This window comes from Mus caroli, chromosome 4, assembly GCF_900094665.2.
Source record: "Mus caroli chromosome 4, CAROLI_EIJ_v1.1, whole genome shotgun sequence".
Taxonomy (NCBI): domain Eukaryota; kingdom Metazoa; phylum Chordata; class Mammalia; order Rodentia; family Muridae; genus Mus; species Mus caroli.
The window spans coordinates 53,181,758-53,193,728 of NC_034573.1; the positions used below are offsets into that span (position 1 = coordinate 53,181,758).

An 11,971-nucleotide genomic window follows, 5' to 3' on the forward strand; every position below is an offset into this window, starting at 1 on the left:
AAATCTTAAAAAAAAAAAAACAAAAAAAAACAAGAAAAACTAACAGTTTGTTTATGTAATAATTTCTTTTTTCTTTTCTTTTTGTAGTAGTTGAAGATGATCTCTCATTTTTGATCTTCCTGCCTCCACCTCCCAAGTGCTGAGAATACAATTAAAAGCTACCACATGTGAAAACCAAAGTTATCTTTTAAATTTTAATTTACTGATCCATAAAACTTTGCCTCTAAACTGTAAGCCCCTTGCCCAAGGGCAGATGGTTCCTGAGATATAACACACACTTTTCTTAACTATTCTCACAAATCTACCCAATGTGCTTAACTACCTTCTAGGCTCTCCCAATGAAGCCAATAATTAAGTACAATGGATATTTGGCCCTTGCACCAGAGACATTAATGAATTATAAGGCATATACTAACACTTTTTTTTTTAAATCATGTTTCTTCAGATGCAAAGACCCACAGCCAAACATTAGAGAGAGCTTGGGGAACAAAATCAACTAACCTTGGCCCATAGAAACTACTGCCAATCAGAGAGCATGCCTGGGACAAGCCTAGGCCTTCTATACCTATGTAACAGTTGTGCAGCTTTGTCTTCATGTGGGACTCCTAACAGCCAGAGGAGGAGCTGTCTCTGACTGCTACCTGCTGTTGGACCCTGTCCACTAACTGGGCTGCCTTGTCTAGCCTCAGTAGGAGAGGACGTGCCTAGTCTTACTGCAACTTGATATGCCAAGGTGGGTTGATATCCATAAGATTCCCTCCCCTTTTCTGTGGAGATAGGGGGGAGGGGATATGAAAGAGAGGAAATGGGAGAAGAGGGGGGGAGGAAGCTATAATCTGTATGTAAAGTGAATAAATATTAATTAATAAGAATAAAATGTATACTTTAAAATGTTAAAAAAGAAAATCATGTTTCTTTCTGTTACTATTTAAGAGTAACCAAGGCATTTGACAATCAACCTCCATCGAATTTCTATGCACATAAACAATAGAGAAGTACAGATGTTATACTAAAGGTGGTAAAATACAATGAAGATTTAAAATTTGTATTGAGGAGCTGCAGAGATGACTCAGCAATCAAGAGCCACGGTTGCTATTTCAGAAGACCCAGGTTTGATTGCCAGCACCCACACGTCTAGGGCAGTGGAGATCATCTAGCCTCCAAGGGCAATGCATGCATGGGAGGCATGCATAGAGGCATGCATGGAGGCAATACAGGCAAAACATTCAAACGTGTGAGAGTTCCAGGCTAGCCAGATGGCGATGGTCCCAGCACCCTGGATACATAGACAGGCATATCCTTGTAAATTTGACGCCACCCTTATCTACAGAGTGAATTCCAGGATAGCCAGAGCTACATGGAGAAACTCTGTCTTGAAAAACCAAAACAAAGAAACCAAAAGAACCAAACCAAACAAAAACCCTGGCCAAGCCAGGTCTATACAGTAAAGACCCTATCTCAAAACAAATAAATGAACATCAATAAATATTAATTTTTTAAAAACTTTTGAACACCAATGAATATTAATTTTTTAAACTTTTCACTGAAAATCTGCAAGTCTATAGAACATGATATAGACTCCCCCTGCTGGTGTCCAATAGCAGCAGCTCCGTGGTGATACCAACAGAGTTCCTAACGGCAATGAAAGTCAAATGACTTATCCAACTAGTTACTCTTTAGGTTTTCGATGCTTCATAGTAGATCTGACTATGAGCCAACAAAAAGCTGCACTACCAGTAGCTGTTCCTACTGCAATTGCAAAGAGAAAAGTTACCAGCAAATTTTGTTATTAGAACGAGATAATTTATATGATTTTATTGTGTGGCTTTTTTAGTATTTTTTTTTTCCTTTCCTAAATGGATTTCTCATAGTTTTCATTGTGGTTCAGTTTTGGCAGAGGTTGGGGAGTACTGAGGATCAAATACAAATTACTTTAATCTGAACCTTTCAAAAGAAGTTAAGAGACCATAAATACAACCTTTACCTGAGATGATGAATCAAACATACCTAAAAGTCAAATGGTTCAGGCCTGATGTGGAAAGAGACCTGTTTCAATTATTGGCATAAAAATACTTACAAAATGATAGCTAATACCTTTACCAGGTGTGGTGGCACATGCTTATGATTCCAGCACTAGGGAGGCAGGCAGAGCTCTATGTTGGAGGCCAACCTAGTCTGCATCGTGTGCTCCAGGCAGCCAAGACTACATACCTTGTCTCAAAAAAAAAAAAAAAAAGAATCTGGCACATACTTGTAATCCTAAGCAATTAAGAGGCTGAAGCAGGACTACCACAAGTCCAAGACATAGACAGCCCTCAGAAAGCTAAAAACACGGGAATACATTTTTATTTCAACAAAACATTTTTAAAAAATTTCCTTAACAGCAACTTGTACCTAACCTGATTTGATTAAAAACGTAACAGGTGAAATGACTGAAAATTTTATAGCAATGAAGATAAAGGCATGGTTATTATCTGACAACAGTTTTAAAAGCAAGAAAACAGATGCCAGAGGATACAGTTATGATGTGGGCTGGGGAGGTGGTTCAGTGGTTAAGCACTTGCTCCCAAAATCATGAGGACCAGGGCTTAGATCCCTAGAACCCACATATATGTAGCATCATTTCAGCCTTGGAAGGCAGAGAGGGGAACGGTAGAGAACGCTGGCTAGCGAGAGTAGCCAATGGGCAAGCCCTGGATTTGACTGAGAGACCCTGCCTCAACGAATTAGGTGCAAAGTGCTGGAAGATGATCCTCGATGTTAACCTGTAGTCTCCACATGCACGCCCACCCCTACACACACATGCACCCACACACGTGCAAACATGCATATACACAGATGCACACTATACAAAAGTAAATGGAAGGAAAAAAGTTTCCGATGTGAATCACTAATCTTGACAGGTTAAAATAATTAGTAATGTTAAAAAATATGTTGCTAATACAGTGATAAACTGATTTTAAATTGGGAGATTCCACTTTGCTATTCATAATTCTGGATACAGTAACTGCTCTATACTAAATTTTCTCTACCTCAAATATATTTACTGTATGGGAGAACGTTCCTAGTAATAACAGAAGTCCCAGCATGCATTACCTTGTCCTGAAGGATTTGCTGCCATCTTCCTATTCTGGGTCAATTATATTCAGTGGCCACTGATCAGGACTTTACAATCATCTGTAAAAAAATTTTTGTGCACACATAAAATGCACTGGCCTTAAATTACAGACTCAAAAAAGAACAGCTAGGCTGAGTTTGGTTTCTTAGTCTCTTAAGAAAGATACACGTAAAAAGCAGACTTAAATCAGAAATTTAGCTCTGCAAATTCCTCATGCACTTCACAAATGAACATTTTTTTTTTCTAGGCCTGAAGTTGTTAAAACCAACATTTAGCATTACTTTTAATTTACATCATCAAGATGTATTTACCAAATATATCAACCTTTTGTAAAGTATCCACATAATCAGTGCTAGGAAGAAAAATAAAATTCTATAAAAATCACTCTCCGTTCATTTAAAAAAAACAAATTCCAGCATTTGCTGTGCTGGTGAAAGAAAGAAGGAAAGAAAGAACCAACCAACCTAACAAGCATCTACTCTGCGCCATATATTGTGTAAGATGTTTCCCCAAAAATGATTGTAATGAGCATTTTTATGTACGTGGAGGCCAACTGTCACAAAACTAATAAGGAAACCTGGACTCCTGGTTCCTTTGTGTGTGTGGTGCATGTGTGAGCAGGGCAGGAAAAGGCATTAGATGCCTTGTGCTATCACTCTCTACCTTCTTCCCTTGAAAACAGGGTCTCTCACTGAGCCCGGAGCTAGGCTGGCAGCCAGCCACCCTCACCGATCCTCCGTCTCTGCCTTCCCTCAGCTCTGGGGTGCAGGCGTCCGGCTTCGGCCATGGGACACGGGAGATTCCAACACAGACCCTAATGCTTGGGTAGCAAGTGCTCTTACCAGCTGAGCCACCTCTCCAACCCCAAGCCTGCTCATCTCTAAGTTTAGAAATAAAAGTTTTGCATTTGGCCACGCCGGAATCACAAGACAAACTCCTTGACCCTTGAGTTCCATTCAAGTAATCACACGGGGTTGGGGATTGCGGGGGGGCGGGGGGGGGAGGAAAACTAATTTAACAAATGTGCTCTTTAAAAACGTGACCGCGCATAGCGGTAATTCCAGCCCTCGGGAAGATGAGGCAGAAGAACCCTGAGTACCCGGTCAACCAGGGCTACACAGCCCGACCCTGACTCAAAACAAAACAAGGCGCGAACGGGATTGCGGAAGTAGAGAACTATTGTTGAGCGAAGACATGAGCTCTAAGCAGATGCCGGGTGGAAAGGACTCGCGTCTCCCACGGCTGGGGCTGGAGCACGGTATGGGCGAAGCCGAGCTCGTACCGAAGGCGATCAAGGCCACCCTGAGAAAGGGTCAGGGTGACCCAGGAGTCCCCGCCCGCGCGCGGGGTGGGCGAAACCCAACGGGAAGTGAGAAACCCTCGCACGCTATGCCGCGCGAGGCCGCTGCCCCGTGGCCGGCGTTCGGGCTACACTTCTCTTGGCGTCACCAGTCCTTTTTACTTACCCGGAATGCGAGGAGCCTGGAGAAAGCTCGCTGTCCGGTCGCCGCCGTGCAGGGGGGCGCGCCCACGCAGAACCCGGCGAGAGTGCAGCAATGCACCGCGCTACAACCTTCCCGCCGGCACCAACTTCCGCCTCCTGACTGACGGGCCCCCTGGAAGCGGAAGTCCCGCCTATCGACTGGACGCAACGGACGCTACCCAAAGTGATTCGTAGTTTAAGCGTTTCTTCGGCCGGAAAGGGTTTCCCTTCCGAAGAATGACAGTCGAAGAGGCTCACGGGAGATGCAGGCCGTACAGCTGGGGGCGGAGCCAAACGCTGATTGGCAGGAATGGAGCCGGGTCCCTAGCACCTAAATTGATTTTTTTCCCCCCTTCAGGTTTGCAGGAGATTAGCTGTCTGTCTGTCTGTCAGGATTTATTTAACCCTGATGTTAATCCACTTTAGTAGAGCTTCAGAGGGAGGTTGAGCACACTTTCAGGTTTTAACAACCATCCCAGGAATGTTTTTGTTGTTTACCGTCTGAGTCTAATTATACACAAGGTAAGCACTAAATAGGTACAAATTTTCACTAGTGTGCATAATCTGAATTTTAAAAATGAAAGTGTCGGCTGAGAGCAGTGGGGCATGTCTTTGATCCCAGCACTCTTGGAGGCAGAGACGGACCTCTCGGAGTTTGAGGCCATCCTGGTCTGCATAGCAAACTCCAGGACAGTCAGGACTACACAGAGAAACCCCCGACTCAAAAGCAAACAAACAAAAGAGTGAACGCCACACCAAGATGCTAGTGGAAGTTACCCGATGATGCTGCATAGTCTCACGCTAAATCCAGACGTTTACCTTAAGTAAACGCGTTTGCCAGGCGGTGGTGGCACGAGGGGAGCAGAGCCAGGCATAGCTCTATGAATTCAAGGCCAACCTTCAAAGCAAGTTCCAGGACAGCCAGGGCTACCTAGAGAAACCCTATTTGCAAACAAACAAACAACCAGAAACCCAAAAGACATAAGTATGTTTTGAGGTGTATTATTTGTTCTGTGATTATCAACCACTCTCCACAACTTGCACCTGTGCTCTTAATAATTAATAATTGGGATGTTGGAGATGTAGTTAATCGGTAGAGTACTTGTCTAGGACACAGGAGGCCCTGAATTTGATACCTCACACCACATAAAGTTGGGCATGGTAGTGTATACTTCTTAATCCAGCCTTGGGAATGTAGTGGGAAGAGGATCTTTTGTCCACGGTATGGAGCTTGAACAAGGAACATAGCTACATAGCAAGTTTAAGGTCAGTATTGAGCACTAAACCTTATTTCTAAAATAATAATTGATGTTTGCTAATGTTTACAATGCACAGTCCAGGACTGAGACAGTAAGGTCAATACCAAAGATTTACTTAGTTCATAGAAAAAAAAATTGTTGCATGTTTTCCACGTGCTAGGTGCTTGCTCTGCATTAGTTTATGTCTGCCTGTGATTTGTATATGGGAAGCAGAGATATTACTACATTGTATGCAGCAACGAGCTGAGCTAAAACCCCCAAACTCTACCAAATTCTTAACTTCTGAATATTGTCTTTGCCCTAGAATAGCAGTTTTCAACCTGTGTACAGGGATAACGTATAAGGTATCCTTCATATCAGATATTTATACTATGATTCATAACAGTAGAAAAATTACAGTTATGAAACATGAGAGAAAATAAGCTTATGACTGGAGTCACCACAACGCGAGGAACTGTATTAAAGGGTCAAAGCATTAGGGGTTCCTCTGGAACCAGCTCATTGTGATTTTCCCCCCCCTTGAGACAGGGTTTTGATACACAGAGGCTGTCCTTGAACTCACTTTGTAGCCCAGGCTGCAGATTGGAAAACTCCTGTCTCAACTTCCTGAGTGCTGGCACTTACAGGCCTGAGTCTTCACATCCAGTTCCAGTAACTAAAATATAAAGCATGTTGGTAATAAAGTTTGAGTCTCTTCTGTGATCTGCTGGGAAAATAAAGCTTTATTCAAGCTTTAAAATCCTAACAAATTCTTTCAGTTAAAAGGTCCTGGTGAGGCTGAGGCTGACTTAAAAAATAAATAAGATCTATATTCTTAGGAGAATTTTTTTTTTGTCCTGTTGCCCAAGTAGTCAGTGCAAGAACTAGGGCACAGGAACCTCTTTAATTCCCAAACGGGGGAAATAAAAGGGTTAACTAGCTGAAAATGTTTACTCCCCTGATCATGGCCTGGTGAATACTTACATCTTACTATTATAACTGCCTACACAGTAGTTAAAATAATAACACATTAAAATAGTGGGCATTCTAAAAGAACATTGTTTAAGAAAGTTCCTCTAAAACAATTCATAGTTCCCTGGCCAGTTCAGTATGACTACAAAGGAGGAACATGATCAGCAGAAAGATAAATTTTACTCATGACCAATTGTTTTGCCTTTGATTTTTGTGACTAGTAACCCTTGAAACCATTTTGTCTTCTCCTTGAGAGTTCTTGGAACTTCTTCTATCGGCCAGTCAGGGCTGCATAGGGAGACCCTGTCTCAAAAACAAGGGGAGGGAGGTATTGTGAACTTGTATAACCAAAAGGAGCCTGAACCATAGAACCACCCAGGAGACTATTTGTGCACTCTCTTTTCTTTCTCCTTTTCTCTTATTATGTCACGCAGGCTATTCTCAAACACGTGGGCTTAAGTACTACTACTGACTCAGCTTCCAGAGGAGCTAGGCCTAGGATGTATGAACCATTGATTAGATGTATCTCTTTGTTTGTTTGTTTGTTTTAATTTTATGTGTTTTGCCTGCATGTGTGTATGTGCATGCCTGGGACCTGTGGAGGCCTGATGCTTATGGAATCCAGAAAAGAGTCTCAGGTTCCATGGACCTGAATGTGCAGGTGGAAACCTGGGTCCTCTGGAAGAGCAGCAAGTGTTTTGTTGTTGTTGTTGCTGTTTGGTTGTCTGTTTGGTTGGTTTTTGAGATATTGTTAGCCTTGGAAGAGGATCATCTAGTTAAGAGAAATGACCTGTCTCCTTTAGAATGTATTATCTTCAAGATATTTTCTCTACAAAGGTAGCAGGTTTGATGAGAGAGAGGGGGGCAGGGAGGCGGGGGAGGCGTTCATCAATCTGTCCGGTAGATGGCAGCAAAGAGCGGAGCATAGGACAGTATGAGAGCTGAAGAACTGGCACTTTTACCAGATCAGGAAAGATGAGTAGTTTGGAATTGATGGTGAAGGTATTGGATGTTGGTTGCCTAAGGATTATACCTGTAAGTGGGTACTTGTATCCAAACTTTTTACTCTCTCTCTGCATCCCCATGCCTGGCTGTGTGATAATATGTGATTGGACTTGAACATTTCCTACTTTGCATGAAGACAAGGAAAGCTTATTCTTAAAGGTGGGTTTAAGTACAAATGTACGCAGTTTGATGGTTCAGTGAAGCCGAAGGGAAAGTTCTGGAAGCCATAGGGGAGATCAGTGTCACTTAACAAGTCCTTACTGTGTCCTAGAACATGCATTTCCGCAAGGCCAGCCTTTTAGAAGGACACAGTTGTCATCTTCCTATCTTAAAGGTGAAGATACATTGAGAGTTTGAGAAATAAAGCAATGTGTCCAAGATGCCACAATTGTTCTGCTTATTTATGATAGTGAACTGACCCAGTAGAAGGTGCTTATGTTTATAACCACCAAGAATGCTAATGGTGCCAAGCAGTAGTGACACCTACCTTTGATCCCAGCAATGGAGGCAGAAGTAGTTGGATCTTTGTTGAAGTTTGGTCTGTTGCTGTGTATTATAATGCTAATACTGGCCCCCAATATCTGGTTGCCTCGGAGACAAGAGAATCTTTACTTATAACAAATGGTGTTACGTGACCTTGCTCCTTAATTTAAAATTATTGGCTGAATAAAGATACTGTCAGCCTGTAGCTGGACAGAAGAGAGATGGGTAGAGTTTTGGTTCCCAAGCTTGGGATCTGAGAAGGATCATGAAGGAAGAAGAAGGTGGAGAGAGGAGAGAACACCATGCGGTAGGTGACTCATGAAAACGTGGCCATGAGGGTTGGCCAATTGGAGTTCAGAGCAGCCCGGTTGGAATATAGCATCTGGTTGTTGATAGAGAAGTGGGTACTTGTAACCAAACTCTCTGCCTCCATCCCCATGCCTGGCTGTGTGGTAATATGTGGTTGGACTTGAACATCTCCTACTTTGCATGAAGACAAGGAAAGTAGATACATGGCTATATGCTACTAGCTGCCATGCATCCTCCATTCTTTTTTTTTTTTTTTTTTTTTTTTTTTTTGGTTTTTCGAGACAGGGTTTCTCTGTATAGCCCTGGCTGTCCTGGAACTCACTTTGTAGACCAGGCTGGCCTCGAACTCAGAAATCTGCCTGCCTCTGCCTCCCAAGTGCTGGGATTAAAGGCGTGCGCCACCACGCCCAGCTTTTTTTTTTTTTTTTTTTTGGTTTTGCATCCTCCATTCCTTAATGTGTGATAATTTGTAATTAGACTGAAGCCTGCCTCGTTATTGGCTATATTGAACCCTGGTGTTTTCCATGGGTTGTTTAGAGGGCTCACTGAACTGCACTAGGTTTCCCGTGGAATGGCTGCGTGATTGCCAACATATGATTTCCTAACACCTATTTATAATTTGAGTGCCTCTAGAGAACCAAGTTTCCAGTATTCCAGTATTATCCAAATGCCAGAAAGGATGCCAGGCAGGTACGGTGTTGACTAGTGTTTAATTTAAGTCCAGTTAAAGTTGGCATGTGGAGCTGGAGATGACCGTTAGCAGCAGGGTGCTTGCCTAAGGCTTGAGGCCCTCAGTTCAATGCTCCAGAAGAAAAAGGCTGAAACTCACTCATTCCTTCAACAAACATCTAATGACTCACGTGTTGTGTAAGGCACTGGAAAAACACAAGCAAAATGATGTGTTCTTGTCTCCGTAAGATACTTTTGCCTGGTGTATTGGTAGCACACAGCCTTAATCCCAGCAAAGGCAGGGAATCTCTGAGTGTGAGGCCAGCCTGGAAAGCTTGTTGGCTCTCTCCCAAAGCAAACACGACGGGGTCATGCATGAGGGGCCAGCTACTTGCCAGGAGAAGATGCTCTAGAATGAAATCTACCTTGTGGCATCTTGAGCTTGAACTTTCTAATGCTTAGAACTGAGGCACAAGCATCTGCTACCTAAGCAATGATATTGTATTATGGCAGCCCCGAGTAAATGCTTTAATATAATATGCAACACATATGTCATATAAAACTTCAGTGCAACTCCCTTCCTTTCTTCCTTCCTTCCTTCCTTCCTTCCTTCTGAATTCCCTATGTAGCTAGGGGGAACTTGACTTTATGATCCTTCTGATTTTATCTCCCAGGTCCTGGGATCACAGGCGGGTCCACCATACTAGATTTATGTGACATGGGGGTCTCATGCTTGGTAGGCAAACACTCTACCAACTAAGCTACACCCCAACCTATCATTAAAAAAATTACTGCATGTGTATTGGTGTTTTGCCTGCATGTCTACCTGTGTATTCCTAGCATGCAGTGCCTGCAGAGGCCAGAAGAGAACCTCAAATCCCCTGGAACTGGCATTACAGACAACTGTTAGCAGACATGTAGGTGCTGGAACCCCAACCATGGTCCTCTGGAGGAATACACAGTGCTTTTAGGCACTGAGCTATCTCTCTAACCCCACACCCTCTCATTTCTGAAACTACACACTGCTTAAAGTTATTTAGTTAGAAGTTTCAATTGTTTCCATACTGGAGCAAATATTTTCTCCAAACTAAAATGACTTCAAAACTACTTAAGATGTATAGTTGTACAAGAGCTGTCCAACTTCCATCATCAATGGGCAATGACTTTTATAAAAACAACACATAATCTTATTATTATAATACGAATAGTTATTTTGTTGATAAAAAGATAAACTCTTTTATTATATATACTTAATTTATAAACTATTTATGTATGTATATATTTATTTTGTTGTGAATTAAATATCAAGATTATCCAGATATGACCAGTAGCAGTTGTCTTCGATATTATATCACCTTTCAGTCCTTTTCAAGGCACAGATTTATATTAGCTTGATTTATGACCTTTAAATATTTAGACAGGTGCTGGAGTCAGAGCTGAGTGGCCGAGTACTTACCTAGCAGGCACAAGGCCCTGGGCTTAATCCCCAGTACTGCCAAAAATAAAGTAAAGTAAATCTCTAGAAATGCAGAATCTAAGCCTGCATCTGTATTCTTGCCCTTGGCTCCCAAAGATCCATATGAACTTAAAAAAAAAAAAACCCACAAATTCCACCTCTGTCTTCTGTTCATTCCTTATAACATACAGAAGTCTAAGCTGACATATTTGATCATCCTCTTTCCCTCCCTTATCCCTCCCTCCTTTTCTTTCGACAGTACTTGGCATTGGCCCTTTATAGATGTAAGGCAAATCTATTACAGAACTATAGTTCTGGCCAGCTAAATGACTGACTTCCTTTTGGGGGCAAACTATATTATTTTTAAAAAATCCTTGCAAATAAATTTTAAAAAATCCACACACCAAAATTAACCAGACCTAAAGCCTATGCAACTTAATGGAGTTATATACAGGTAGCATCGGCACTAGAAATGGAAGCTGTGACACTGCACTCTAAATTCTCCACTTTCAGTAGTGAGTGTGGTTTATGCACTTAGCCACCACCAAAATCAAAAAGCCATTGAACTTCCTAGTTCTGATTCTGTCCTAATTTCCTTTACATTTTTATCACACATATTTATTTATTTATTTATTTATTTATTTATTTATTTATTTATTTATTGTATGTGTGTGAGTGCACACATGCCACAGTGAACCATGTGGAGTCAGAGAATGTTGTATGTGAGACATAAAATGGACCATTCATCTGCTCACCCCAGTAGGGAACCTGTAACACAGGGAAATAACAGTTCTACCAAAGTTAAACTTGGTGAACCAATGGATCTTTGTTGTGGTTACTTACAGGACTAGAGATGACTCAAGTGAGGGGTTTTTACCAAAAGTCCATCCCAACACAGGTGACGACTCAGAAGCTACAGTCAGGGAAGCCCTTTGCACGGCTTGCACGCAGCTCAAGAGGTCTCCTCCCCCAGCAGTTGTTTGCGGTGTCTGTAGCCCAATAATTTCTTAATCTTATGTAAATAAAGGACTGATAACTCATTTCATTAGTCAGTAAAATCATGGTCATCTAGACAACTCAGAATATCCTGCTACTTCATATTAAGATTTCTAAAAAAGTCATTATCTAAAGCAATGGTTCTCAACCTGTGAGTCAAAGCCCCTTTGGGGGTCAACCAACCCTTTCACAGAGGTTGCATATCAAATATTCTGCATATCAGATATCTACATTATGATTCC

The 11,971-nt window shown here is 42.0% G+C and overlaps 1 protein-coding gene across 2 annotated transcripts in view; it reads right to left on the reverse strand.

Moving 5' to 3' along the window:
- The window catches only part of Inip (INTS3 and NABP interacting protein), a 14,881-nt gene extending 10,171 nt beyond the window's left edge, over nt 1–4,710 (reverse strand). The window contains exons 1-2 of one of the 2 annotated variants that reach the window (XM_021160524.2): nt 4,585–4,710; nt 3,097–3,177 (exon numbers count right to left, since the gene is read on the reverse strand). In XM_021160524.2, the coding sequence (XP_021016183.1) occupies nt 3,097–3,121 (25 nt within the window). In that variant the 5' untranslated portion in view covers nt 3,122–3,177; nt 4,585–4,710. The remainder of the gene's footprint in view (nt 1–3,096; nt 3,178–4,584) is intronic. The other variant, XM_021160525.2, reaches the window with a different exon arrangement.
- Between the last annotated feature and the right edge of the window lie 7,261 nt (nt 4,711–11,971).